At 38.5% G+C, this 14,367-nt stretch overlaps 1 protein-coding gene across 12 annotated transcripts in view; it reads left to right on the top strand.

Annotated features, from left to right (window-relative positions):
• The window catches only part of GPATCH2L (G-patch domain containing 2 like), a 79,513-nt gene extending 65,605 nt beyond the window's left edge, over positions 1 to 13,908 (top strand). For 3 of the 12 annotated variants that reach the window (XM_057488287.1, XM_057488284.1, XM_057488285.1), the window contains 2 exons: positions 2,082 to 2,176; positions 9,116 to 13,908. In XM_057488287.1, coding sequence (XP_057344270.1) covers positions 2,082 to 2,176; positions 9,116 to 9,358 — 338 coding nt within the window. In that variant the 3' untranslated portion in view covers positions 9,359 to 13,908. Of the gene's footprint in view, positions 1 to 2,081; positions 2,177 to 5,127; positions 5,374 to 5,749; positions 6,368 to 9,115 lie in introns of those variants that run through there. The other 9 variants (XM_036913093.2, XM_057488286.1, XR_008992438.1 and 6 more) reach the window with 8 other exon arrangements.
• The last annotated feature ends 459 nt before the right edge of the window (positions 13,909 to 14,367 follow it).

Below are 14,367 nucleotides of genomic sequence, written 5' to 3'. Positions count from 1 at the left end.
ATTACCAGGAAGAATCCCAGAATCCCCTTGTGCCTTTTCTAGTCACTATCCTTTCTTCCCCACACTCCACAGCTCAAGGGTAACCACTATTGTGACATCCAATAACATAGTTTAATTTGAAGACATTATGTTAACATTTAATCAGAAGTTTTGGAGAGCCCTTTAATGGGCTTAAGGTAAAGAAGAAAGGGGCTTGAATGTAAACGGTGACCCTTTGACTCATTCCCCTTTCTGAAGGACTTTAGGGGGAGCATGATTGGAATAGAGCAAAGTGCTTGGACAGTTTGAGTTTGGGTCTTTATGCACTCAAGTACCTTGTTTGTGGAAAAGATAGAGGCTCTCTCCTGTACATTTCTCTGTTTTGACAAAAACAAAATCTTGTAATGTCACATTCTTTTCTGTCTATGTTTTTGGCTTCAAAGGGAATTACCACCTTTTTCTTTAGACCGAAGGCTGTCTTCCTTTAACATTCTGTCATCTGGGTTTTTTATTATTAAATCAGCATGTTGATTTAGACTTAGTGCCAGGGCTTAGGTAAGGTACGAAAAATGAATTGTTTTCCCTGCTTTACACATTTATAGTTAAGTTTCACTTTGGAGGTTTGGGATGAACTATTCACAAGGTACTTATTAATTTAACTCTTTCCATATAGAGAGTTTCAAAAAGGTGACGGGTGGAATTTTCTAAACCACCAACTTTACCTTGTAAATGTGCTTGTTGTAGTGTTCTTTGCATTCTAAAAAATTTCTTGTGATTTTAGCTAAATTCTTATCTTCTCGTTTATAATTGAATTGACTCTTAGGCTTTTGCCATTTAGAGAAAACAAGTGTGTATGTGCATGCTTTTAAACTGTGGGAGTTGCTAGATTGGGGGCCCTCTGAGTAGGGAAATTTGTCCATTCAGCTGTTCTCTTGGTGCCTAGTTAACTAGGTTCTCTTAAATTTGACTGTGGCTCCAATTTTAAGATTATTAAGCCACAAGACTTTATCCCTAAGTAGGACTACCAATTAGGAGTGCATCTGGTATAATTTTACTAAATTCCTTTTAAAATGTTATATATGGCTATTTTTTTAAAGTTATGGTAAATTATACATAACACAAAATTTACCATTTTAACCACTTTTAGGTGTACAATTAGTCATTTGGTTTTTACAACTGTTCATATCAGCTCTAATCATCAGATACATGTAATGACAATCAGCTACATGCCTGTGCTGAGGTTGGTAGTCACTGGAAAATTATGAAAGAAGTATAAATGTGGTCCCTGTTCTCTAGGAAATTAAGCCTCTTTAGGGAAACAAGAATTATTTACACCAGTTAAATAATGATTCATGGTAAATAAAGCCTTGACTGGTCAAGGAAAGTTTTGTGTAAAAGTGAGACTCAACTTGGTCCCTAATCAGAGGTAGGATCTGCCTAGTTTGAGAAGAAAAGAGGAAGTGGGTAGCTAAAATAGCATACCAGCTGTTTCAGTGTTCAGTCCATTGTCTTTCATAGAATCATTTCCTTTTTTAGCTTTGAAGCTCTCACTTAAAAAAAAAAGCTGAATATTCAGATGAACATATTATTAGCTCATAATTAACATACTTGAAAAATCATAGAAACCAAACTTGCATAACTTGCAATACAGACACTATTCAAAATCTAGATTTATAGTGATAGAAGGGTTAAACTTTTTATTAAAATTCTGTGCGAATACCTGTATTCTTGCAGCATTAAATTTTTTAATATATTACCACTTGGGAGTAGGTATTTCATTAGTGAGTTTGGAACAATTACAATTCAGTTTTTATGAAAAATAATTGTACAGAAAACAGCATGTAATGAAACATATTTATTGAAGTTAATCTTGAATGCCTGCTATTCTGAAATCAGGTAAAAAGTTTAGAATGGGGTGTACATTGTGTGTAGAGTGAGTTATGATTAGTTCTGAATAATCTTGTACTGACGTGATGGCAAAGGCTGTTGCACATTTTGTTAGTGGGTGTCTCTAATGGGTCAAGGGTTTCATTGGGGCTGAACATGTCTTACAATAAGAATTACTAAATTGAAACAATGTTTTTTCTTTCTCATGTCTGCAGACAGGCAAACATACACTTGGGACCCCCATGTTCACGTGACATCAAGAGGAAACGGAAACCTGTGGCAACAGCGTCTCTTTCTAGCCCAAGTGCAGGTACTTGTCATTATCATTCCTTGAGCACCTGCTGTGTATTAGGCACTAAATTCCATGTTTTATATACCTTTTCATATAACCTTTATGATATGGTAGGTCATTTTTTTCCCATTTTACATGGGAAAACTGAGAATATGAGAAGTAATTTGCCTAAGGTCATGCATATATAAATTTTTTCTATTGAAGTGTCATTGATAATATCTTATGTTGGTTTCAGATGTATAACAGTGGTTCAGTAGTTACCCACATTATCAAATACTCACCTCCTCTAGTGCGCTTACTATCTGTCAATGTAAAAAGATGTTACAGAATCATTTACTGCATTCTCCATGCTGTACTACCATCCCCGTGACCACCTTATATTATGATTGTGAATTATTGTGCCCCTTTATCCTCCTCACTCTCTCCCCGCCACTGACCCGCCCCAACCCTTCCCCTCTGGTTACTGCTAGTCCCTTCTCAGTGTCTATGAGTCTACTGCTGTTTTGTTCCTTCTGTTTTGCTTTATTTTTATACTCCACAAATAAGTGAAATCATATGGTATTTGCCTTTCTCCGCCTGGCTTATTTCACTGAGCATAATACCCTCTAGGTCCAATCCATGCTGTTGCAAATGGCAGGATTTTTCTTTTCTTTTTATGGCTAAGTAAAATTCCGTTGTGTATATGTACCACCTCTTCTTTATCCATTCATCTATTATTGGTGGACTCTTAGGTTGCTTCCATATTTTGGCTATTGCAAATAGCATGGTGATAAACATAGGGGTGTATATGTATGTCTTTTCGAATCAGGGATTTTGTTTTCTTCAGGTAAATTCCTGGAAGTGGTATTATGGGATCAATGGTATTTCTGTATTTAGTTCTTTAGGGACCTCCATACTGCTTTCCACAGCCATTGTACCAACTGCCATTCCCACTAACAGTATAGGAGGGTTCCTGTTTCTCTGCATCCTCGCCAACATGTGTTATTTCTTGTCTTTTGGATAGTGGCCATTCTAACAGGTGTGAGGTGATATCTCATTGTGGTACTGATTTGCATTTCTCTGATGGTTAGCGATGTGAAGCATCTTTTCATGTGCCTGTTGGCCATTTGAATTTCTTCGGAGAAATGTCTGTTCAGATCCTCTGCCCATTTTTTGATCGGGTTATTTGTTTTTTGGGTGTTGAGGCATATGAGTTCTTTATATATTTTGGGTGTGTAACCCCTTATCAGATGAGTCGTTGACGAATATATTCTCCCATACTCTAGGATGCTTTTTTGTTCTGCTTTTCTGTACAGAAGGTCATGCGTATTTTAAGAATTCAAACCTATTTCTCTCTGACCCTGAAGTCCAAGCCTTTTCACTGTATCACATGGCTTTCTTGTGTGTGAGTCCCCATATTCCACTATCAGCAATCCTTAGTCATCTGTGCTTTTGTTTAACACAGACAGGAAATTAGGTCTGTGTTAATGAAAATCCAGACAGGGTGGCAGTTTGGTCAGTAGCCAAAGAGCCACATGGATTTATGTCCTTTCTTATTTGGTATACTGTATAATACATTCTCAACTGTTTTTATGTATAGTTGAGTACTAATATTTTACCTATCATGAAATTTCTAGTTAAGAAAACAATTTTCAAGTTAAAACCTTTTAGTTTTCTGGGCAAAACCAGTTGGAAGAAACCAAAATACTGTTCATCTGTGGTGGGGATACTGACCAGGACAGGACATAACTCTTCTGGAATGCTGGGAATGCTCTATTATCATGGATGAGGTGGGGATTTTGTGGGAATATACATACGTAAGGATCCATTGAGCTGTACATTTGTGATTTTGTGCACTTTACTATATGTTATCCTTAAATGAAAAAGAGGAGGATAGTTACATATTTATGTCTATCATAAATATGTAACTTTTCTTTTTATGCAAGAATATTGGATGTCTGCAGATAATTTTCTTTGGTGTTAAGGGAAGATGGTTAAATGTAATTAGTAATCATAGGAAATCCTTTGTGTTATTTCAGTATAATTTAGGGTGAATTGCTTTGGATAAAAAAAGTCATATCTGTTTGAAGGACCTATCAGAAGTAACTACAGATAGGTAGTTTTCTTAATGATGGTGAGTTCATTATGAAGGAATTGAGTATATCTTAAGTTATTTAATTTTCTTCAGACAATTCTTCATATAGATCAGAGCAATTGATAGCTAATAAAGAGTAGACCTCAGACAGATAGGGGATTCTTTCCCCCTACCTCTGCTTAGTAAGTTTCAGCATACTCTGAAATTAGCTTCTTTGAGCTGCTGTTGGGGACAGCTTCCTGATAATGGTTCATACTGGACAATGTTAACACAGGTTTGATGATTATAGTAAAAGTATTTTAGTGATGTCCATATGGCCATGCCTTGAGCTGAATGCTTTGCATGCATTATTTCACTTAATCTCTGTAGCAATTTTATAAGGTACATGCTCTTTTTATTTCCAATTTACACATGGGAAAGCTGAGACTTAAGAGAGGTTAAATCATGTCCCAGAGGTCACATGTCAATAAATTGCAAAGCCAAAGTCAGACCAGTTTTCCCATGACACTAGAGCTGCCCTCTTACACACTGCAGGTGTTCTGTCTTATGTAAGATAGAGTTGATTCCCAAGTATGGCTCTACATCAAAACCCAGATCCTCATCCAGTCTGTGGTATTGGAAGCATTACAGCACAATCTCCCTTCTTTATCTTTTAGTTCTTGTTTTTCTCCTTAATATCTAGCTTCTATTTCTAGCTTTTAATTGTTTATAGGAGAAAAACTATTCAGAAGAGTTTAAAATCCTTATTCCTTATTTAAACTGGGAGGTATACTAGGAGGTCTTAAATAGGACTTGAGCACTGAACATTTCCCCTGCTGAGCCCAACTCCTCTCACTTGTTGACTAAGGCCTGCTTCACTGAACATTTTCCTTTTTTTTCCTACCCACAACCTGAGTGCCCCACGGAGGTGAAGGACATAGCCCGAGCCCACACCATCAGTCAGGAGAACAAATGGGCTTGCTCTGCCTAACATCGGGCCATCTCGGATTCCACCTCTTTTATAGAAATGAGTGATGAAGAGAGGTGCGTTCCGCTTTGCCGCTGTATTAATACACATCAGGGGCCAGCTCCTGGCACTAAATCACGGTGCTGCATACATCTGTTATCGGACTCTTCACCAGTGTGATGAACAAGACTGCAGGTAGAGGCTTCCTTGTGTCATTCTTTATAGGATTTTCCTAAAAGAATAAATAGCTCAGATCTCTGCCAACACTCTCCCCTGTCATTGTGATGAATTCAGCTTCTTTCTTAAACATGCAGCCACAAATCTTTTCTCCTTTCCCCTCCTCCACTGGTGGAAAGTTTTGAGTTGAAATGGACTGAATTTAAAGATATTAACAAGGCTAGAGAGGTGAAGAGCAGAAAGTAGCAGCATGCATGTCTTCCTTGTCTTTTGCTCTAGTATTAACAGAAGGCTAGGGAAAAGGACCTTTTCATAGGGTTATTAAGTAGATCTTTCTTGAAAATGTAGCACCTTTATTTTCTCCTTTGTGTCCCCACTCCTCTTCCCTTTTCAGCTTTGTTACATGCAGGTGTCTGATGTACAGAGCCACCCCTGGACCTTAGTGAGGAGCTGTTTGAACCTGCTTTCAAGTCTGATACACAGGAACAGGGAATGCCCTGCAACTCTGTGCCTCATGCTAAACTGAATTTGCTGTATGTGATATTAAAGAATGTAGCTGGACAAGAAAAAATGGGTTGTTTTCTCTAGAATTTGAGATTTTTTAGTGATAAGAAACATAAGGAACTCACATAAAAACCAGACTTCATTTCCTTGAGATGATTTTCTTCATCAAAATGGCAGATCAGAGCCCTTGGTGTATAAATCCCATTCCTTCAAAAAGTGAACACGTGGCTTTAGCTAAAGGAGAATTGGGATGATAAGATGATATATTTAGAGCCCTGACTATTTTGTTCATTCCAAAAGCCTTTGCTGACCTTCCTCTCTCTGGGATAGGATATGTATCCTTAGAGCATCAGTCAGAAGGGTACCCAGCAGTTAACCTGTTTATTATTTATGGCAGATTCTGCTTACCAGGCCAGTGGTGCCAGAATTTTTATCTGTTTTGCTGACTGCTGTACCCCCAGCATCTAAAATAATACTCGGCATGCAGAACGATCTCACTGTTGTATGAGTAAGTGAACAGAATCTTAAAGTTAAAGAGGTTATTCTCAATATTTTTCTAACCCTGTGATTAGATTCAGTAACTCCATTTTAAGCTGGTCCTTGTCTTAGGAGTCATAGGGCAGATTCTCACTGCACACGAAGTCTTTTTAAAGTTTAAATGGTTTTTAAAGTTAAAAAAATTTTCTGATAAATACTGAATGGCTATAAAAGAACATTTATGGAAGATATTTAAGATGTAAAGAGAAATGATACAGCAAATATCCATGGTCCCTCCACTCACTTTAAGAAAAAGAATGTTACCTTTAAAATCTTCCCATTTCCCTCTGAAATAACCATTATCCTGATATATCATTTTGTTAATCATTTATCATCCTTTTTTTCAAGTAGTTTTAGCAGACATATATGTCTCTAAGCAATATGTTGTCTAGTTATGCACATTTTTTAGCCTTGTGTAAGTGGAATGTCATATTTTGTAAGTCTTAAGTTTTGCCCAGTTATGTTCTTGAGATGCATTCATGTGTTTTCCTGGTTGCCAAAATCCATTCCTTTTTTTTTTTACTGCCATACATATGGTATTCCAGTGTACGAATATGATAAATATACTACAGCCAAACATTCTTGATGGACATTTGGATTTTATTTCATTTTGCACTGTTGTGAAAAATACTGCATTGTTCACTGGGAGAGCATGTGCAAAAGCTGTTCTTGGGCCACTTCACACTCCTTGCGATGGCTGTATTAAAAAAAAAAAAGACCAGGAAACAGCAAGTGCTAAGAAGAAAATAGAGAAACTGGAACCCTTTGCTTCTGGGAATGTAAAATTGTACAGCTGTTGTGGAAAACAGTATGGCAGGTCCTCAGAAATTTAAACATCAAACTATGTATACGATCTAGTGATTCTCTTTCTGGGTAATACCCAAAAGAATTGAAAGCAAGGATTCAAGCAGATCTTTGTACACCCATATTCCTAGCAGCATTATTTGCAATAGCTAAAAAGTGGTACCCAGTGTATACTGCTGGATGATCAAAATAAGGTATAAACGTCCAATGGAATGTTATTCAGCCTGAAAGTCTTCATTATTCAGAATGAAATTTTGACAAATGCTACATACTATGAAGGAAGACATATGCTAAGTGAAATAAATAGCAGACAGCAGAACAAATATTGTATGATTACGGTTATATGAGGTACCTAGAATAGTTGAATTTATAGAGACAGAACATAGAATGAGGGCTGGGAAAGGAGGAAAATGGTGAGTTAATGTTTCATGGGTACAGAACTTCATTTGGGATGATAAAAAAGTTCTGGAGATGGATGGATGGTGATGATGGTTGTGCAACAATATAAATGTACTTAATGCTGCTGAACGTTACACTTTAAAATTATTGAAATGGTAAATTTGATGTGTATTTTACCAAAATAAGAAATATATAGCAAAAACAAGAGTTTCTAGGGTAGAGTTCTTTTCATTGTGGTTGATGACTTTATAGTAATGGTAGGTATAGTTTTGTGAAATTTATTTTCAGTTAAATATGAGTGAGTGAGTGTGTGTGAGTGTATGTGTATGTGAGAGAGAGAGGGAGGGATATTTGGGTTGCAGTGTCAAATGTGTTTCTTGTTGCTGTGGTTGAGATTTCAAAATGTTTGCAAGCTGCTACCCTCAAGAAACTCTTGTATATGTGCCACAGAGTAATAGCTTTAAAGATTTTTTTTTACAGTAACTCACAGTAAGAAATTCATATTTGAACATATATGTGGGTGTATATGTAAGTTGGAAATAAATCCTTGGGTGCACTCTGATATTTTTTATCCCTTCTCATTAAGAAAAAAAGAAAGTACTGATCATGACCCAGTAAATTGACTTTGTGATCCACAATTTGAAAATTACTGCCTAGGTTACATTTCTGGGAGTGGAGTTATTGAGTGATGGGGTAAAAATGAAACTTTCCTAGATTTTGCTATATTTTAGTGTATATTCACTCTAAACAGAGTGTGTGCGATGGTGATTGGTACTCTGCTCAGGGGGCATTTGGAAACACCAGGACAGTGTGTGGTGGTCACAATGACTGGGGAATGCTTTTGGCATTCAGTAGGATGGGGTCTAGAGTGTAAGTGTCTTGAAATATACAGGACAGCCTGGCACAAGCAATGATTACCATGTCCAGAGTGTCTTTAGTGTCCTCGTTGAAAACCACTTGGCCCAATGATGTGATTTTTTCTACTGTTTTCTTTATTGTGCACTATCTATTGGTGACACTGTCATGTTGGAGGAATAGGGGTGTGATAGAAAGAGCAAAGGGCTTGAAATCTAGTATCTGAGTTTGAATCTTGCTACTTGACCAGCTGTTTTGTGCCCCTGAACAATTTATCTGCTCTCTATGTGCCTCAGTTTTCTGATCCAGAAAATGGCAATGACAGTGTCTACCTAAGGGTTTGAATTAGGAAATGAGATTGTAAGTGTGCAGTATTTATGTAGTGCAGTGTTTAGCACGGAAGTACTTATGAAGTGGTAATTATTGCAGTATAATTTTGTAATACTGGATGTATTCATTTGTTCACTTAAACCCATTTTCTCAGGTGGAGAGGTACTCCTTGCTTTAATTTTTTTGTAAAGAAAAAGCAACCATATGTGGCCACTTGGGTTAATAGGGCTTAAAACAGAAGGATTAAGATTTTGTGTCAGAGTGTCTCTCATTCTAATTTGTCTCCCCTTAATTTTTTTCCTCCTCACCGTTGTTGTAACAACCTTGCCAGTTCACGTGGATGCAATGGAACCAATCACACCAGAATCACAGGCCCAGAAATCTCCAAACTCCGAGTGGTTGGCCCGGACCTCTGCCTCAGAGAAAGCCACTGACTCAGCTGCAGCTTCGTTTTTTAAAACGCCACAGGAGAAGAACCCTGGATACAGCTAGAGAGCAGGGCTTCACCCCGAGAGCCGGCTGGGGGTGTCAGACCCATACCGCACTCGGTGTTACGGAGTCCTGCATGTCCTGATTGACATCCCAGTCCTCTCACCTCCAGGACTGACTCCTCTTCAAACAAAGCAGTGGATTCTTTCTCTTAGAAAATCACGTTGTGGAAGCTGGTTTGTTTGTTTTTTAACTAAAATATTGGGGCAGCAATTTTTTTTTAAGAAAAGGCCATCCTGTGTGCTCTGTTTGCTACCCTATTATTGCCATCCCAACAGTTCCCTGCAGCTCTATTTAGAGCTGTTGCTTTTTTGCAGGTATGTCTTTTTCTTGAAACTCTAGGAACTGCTTTTGCATACTGTTTGTGCTTTTAATAATCATTTGAGGAAGTCCCAAATTTGCAGCCAGTTCCAGACAGCTCTAAACACTGAGTTAAGACCTGTGTATGGAATTGTGTTTATACAAGGTAAAGCTTGCCTGTGAGTCTGGTCTTCATTCACTCAGAGTGCCAATAAGGTAAATTCACCAGATTCTCAATCTGGAGCCTCAGAAGAGACACCAGCAGCAGGGGCCTTGGGGCTTCTTCCTTCCCTCTGGTTGGTCTTATGGGATTGCCAACAGCTGCACTGTGCTCTGCTTCATCTCCAAAGGTCATGTTCTACCGAAAGAGGACCTTAATATATATATATATATATATATGCATACATATACAGATTGGTGTGGTGAAGAAGGTGGTGTAGGTGTACAGCAAACTTAAAATAGTGGGTTGTGTCTTAATACTTCTTGTGGCAGTGTAAACCTTTATGTACTAGGGACTTCTGTTGTTCATTTATAGGTCAGTAACCTGCAGCAGAAATTCACACTCTATTATAATAATGGCTTCTTGGGGCCATACTTTGGGGTGGAAAAAATGTCTTTTTGACATGCCTTTATGCTTGGTGTGTTTATGATGGCTCAGCTGCATGTAGAGTTATATATATAGCCACGCCTGAAGTTGGATGCTACTTTGTCAAAATGAGGAATAAGTGATTGCCTAGAGCTGCCAGAGAAAAGCCACCTTTCTAAAAAGGTGTTATCAAGAGTGTCTGTCATTCAGGGGCTTGGTTGACAGAAGGGCTCTTTTCTGTCTGAACTGAGTACATTTACTCTGAAATGCACAAGAATCGTTTTCTCAGTGTTGCCGCTCTGGTGATGTTCTAGAGGAGCTGCCTCTCCTGCTCCTGCGTATTTTCTGTGCTTAAATAGGTGCTGAATGGGACAGTCTCCTTTCCCTGAAATGCGGTTGTCCCTTTTCTCATACAGAATGCAGTCGTGGGCTGCTCTATCATATTCCCTTTAAAATTTACTGTCCTTATCAGTGGTGGCTACAGAATTTCCTTGTTGACGTGAGTCTAGTTGGAAAGGGGGACTTGAAACTAAGTTTACATAGTACTTTATGTAAAACCAAGAACATGTCAATTGTCCATAATAAAGCATAGGATAGAGGGAGGGGCTGATGGAGACTGTGGGGTGAGGAGTAGTGCTAAAGCCACCCCAGCACCCCTGGGAGTCACCCCTTCCTCATGCAGTAGTGAGTTTACTTCCCTTCCTCTGGGCTGCACCCATAGCAGCCTAGAAAATAAACTGTCTGCTGTATGTAAAATGGCACTACGTGCTCTCTCACCTAGTTCCCACAGTGTCCTGAGGCACACAGTTCTAATGTAACATGTTGGACTTAAGGGAGAAATCCACGGGCATAATTTTCTATGCACTAAGCCCTGTAGCTCATGCAGAGATCGGTCCTGTGATTGTGGCCTCTTGACACCTCCATAGTTAAGGTAGCATCTTTTTTTCATGATATGTTACCTAAACCTGTTAACATGACATGTTACTTTTCTACCTGTGATTTTAAAAATCTATTTATACAATTTTACTTGCATTTTAAACATCTCTATGATGTAAAGGTAGGTGACTGCCACCATTTTATAGAGACAAGAACAGTCACAGAGTTTAGTGACTTCTGCAAATTCACATAATCAAGCCAAGACTAAAATCCCAGACTTTCAGACTTTCTCTGCTCTGGATTATAATCTTTTGTTTTTCATTGATAGACCTGAGTCACTCTGAGATCCATATATTTAAAACAGTATGTTATGAATATTTATCATGTTTCTTGGGTATGCTTTTCTAAATGTTTTGAATACTTTGAGCAGGGATCACCCAACAGTGTCATTATCTACCTGTAATAAGTAGGGAAGAAAATTAATTGCCTAAGAAAATAGCCACTAAACACACAAATACTTGGCAACACAGGGTTGTAAATCGTGCTCATTTTAAGGTGCTGCAAGAGCATGCTTACAGAATTATTAACCAGTTGATTTTGCTTGTTTTCTGTATGAATGTGTTCCAGAAGCATAACCCTAGAATTGAATGTGTTTTCAATCTTAAATTTTAAATTTCCTTTTTAATATGTTATAGTGTAGAATGTCATAAGTTAAGAAAAGTCTGTTACCTTTCAACAGAAGATAATTTCAAAATTGGGTTTTGTAATCTGCTGAAAAAACTTTGATAGCCTGACTTCCTTGGGGGAAAATCCTTGAGCTCACATGTATTTGGTCTGCTCAAAAGAAATAACTGGAACTGAGTTCCCAGTTTTTACTTATTTCAGGGTTCTTATTTCTCCCTGCTGGCTACAGTCTGCCTGCCTGAATCTAAATCTTGTATATTTTCCACAATGGACAGAAATTAAGACATTATCGACTTGAATGGGAATCATTCATTAACATTAGTTTTGCTTATGAGATTAAGGGAATTTGTGATTATTTTTCAGATGCAACTTCATTTGTATCAAAACTCTTGTGTTGCTTTTTGGTAAGAAGAACTATTCAGCAGAGGAAATTAGTAGCTGTTCATGTGTTACCAAATTTGGGAGAGACAGAATATATCCTCGTAGAGTGGTGTGTACTTGATAAATAGGTGACATTTAACCTTGAATTCTTTAGAAATCAAATGCAGTTAAAAATTCAGACGACATTGTTTTGCTGGGCTATGAAACAGGATGCAAACAAGCCTGTGTGGGCAGCAAAATGACCGAAAGCTGAAATTAAGCTTCTTCATCTGTTATGCTTAGGGCATCCCTTGCTAAGTAGCACTCCATATGTCAGGCAGGTATTAAACTATTTATGAATCCCAAATAGATTAATCCGACATACCATGGCATTTTGGAATCAGACACACAATCTAGACCACAGCATTGGGAATTCTGACACTGCAAAGTAAAGAAGCAGAGTTAATCATGAAAGGCACATAGAGCTGAATAAGTTAGAGTGTCACAGGGAAGGCGGTGGGCTGGCCCTGTCGTTGCTGATGTGACGGGTTCTCCAGTTTGTCTCTAGGCAAAGGCTCCTGGTGATGTATGATTCATTTCAGGTCTTTGTTTTATTTTGGCTTTATTACCATAGTTCTGAACCGTACACTTTTTGTTGCCTGAGGAGAAGGCTATGTAAAAACCTCAGCATTAGAAGCTGTGTTCAGTGTTCTGTATGGTGAACCTTGTCGGAGCTGGGACGAGAACAGAGTGGCTCACTCCAGCAGCTGTGGTGTGGTCTCGGTGGGGGTATAGCTTACAGCGTGTGTCGTGGTTCATGGGCTGGGGGGAGGGGTGGGAGAAGCAGTTTGCTCTTGCTGTCGGCTGCTTCCTTTGTTACTGCTTGAGCTGCCCATTTTCCTTGTCAGTATTTCCTTATCTCCCGCTCCTGTAATGACAGTGGAGTTACTGATGGTAGCAGCCGTCAGTATGGGTTCCTTCTCCATCAGAAAACTGGTACAGAAGGTAAAGGTGAGGACATCAGTGAATTCTGCTGTTAGCATTAAACTTAAAGTGGCCCAGAAATGCTTTTACCTTTGTCAAGATTGCAAAACAGCTAAAAGTCAAATTCCTGGCAACAGCAACACCGAAAAGACACAAGGAAGACGAGTGATACTGCTGAAGAGTGTGGATTACAAGGTTTTTAACAAGTCCAGCAAAACAAACTTAGGGTCAAAAGAAGATAGTTTTCTGCCACTGCAAATAGACATAAGAAACTGTGGTAAAATTGCCAAATTTTGGACATAAAAATTTTTAAGCAGAGTTATTGACGAATGAGGCAGATCCTAAAGATGTTCATGAAGGACCACAATCTTGGCAAGGTCCAGAAGTGGGAAAGCAAGGGGAAGAGAGTGGAAGGTGCTGAGGACAGATGCCTGGGTCCCCAGGCCAGCAGCATCAGTACGTTCTCCCCCTCAAACCTGCTGAGTGAGAAGCCCTGTGGCTGGGGCCTGGCAGGTCGCTACAAGCCTTCCAGGGGCTCCGGTGCGCCGTCACCCGAGAACTACAGGCTCTGCTGTGGTTACAAAGGAACATTTCAATATGCTGGTGACCATCCCCCTGAGGTCTGAGGTGCTCTTATATTTCCCTCCCTAAGTGTAGAGATGTTTTGTGTATGATTCGTTGTAGAAACTGTTAATGTCTTTATTTCCCATACTTTTTCCCTCAAGCTCCTGAAAGGTCCCCTGGAAATATTGAGAAAGGATGATGTGGAAAAGAAGATGCCATCAAGGCTATATTTAGATGGATGGAAACAACCTTTTAAAAGTGGATTAAAATATATGAATGAATTTTTAGTCTGTGAGTGACAGTCATTTTTTCACAATTGACAGTAAAACATTTGTGTAAGATATTACATCCATGATTTTTCAATTTGTTCAGTACACGTAGGTTTCATGGGAAAATGTCACGTATTTTCCAGCATCATAATGGTGAAGACTTTAAAGTATGGCTCACAAGAATGAAAGAAATAATTGGAAGAAAAAAATCACCCTGAGTACATAGTGTGTAATAAATACCAGTTTAGTTATTGGTAATCTTTTGCTAAGACAATCTCAGTACTTCAGAGCATGTAAAAATCAATTTTCAGTGATCCCACTTAATCATACCCTACTGTCTTTGTTTTACATTTCAGCTAGTGATTCTGCAGGAGATGGGCACTAATAGCAACAGCATGTTTTATTTTTTTGTTGTCTGAGTCGTGAATTCAGCATCTCAGAATATGGTACTCTAAAGCTTTAAAATGAAGT

This window comes from Manis pentadactyla, chromosome 11, assembly GCF_030020395.1.
Source record: "Manis pentadactyla isolate mManPen7 chromosome 11, mManPen7.hap1, whole genome shotgun sequence".
NCBI lineage: Eukaryota > Metazoa > Chordata > Mammalia > Pholidota > Manidae > Manis > Manis pentadactyla.
Note: the sequence above shows the minus strand (reverse complement) of the source record. Positions and strands in the feature narration are given on the sequence as shown.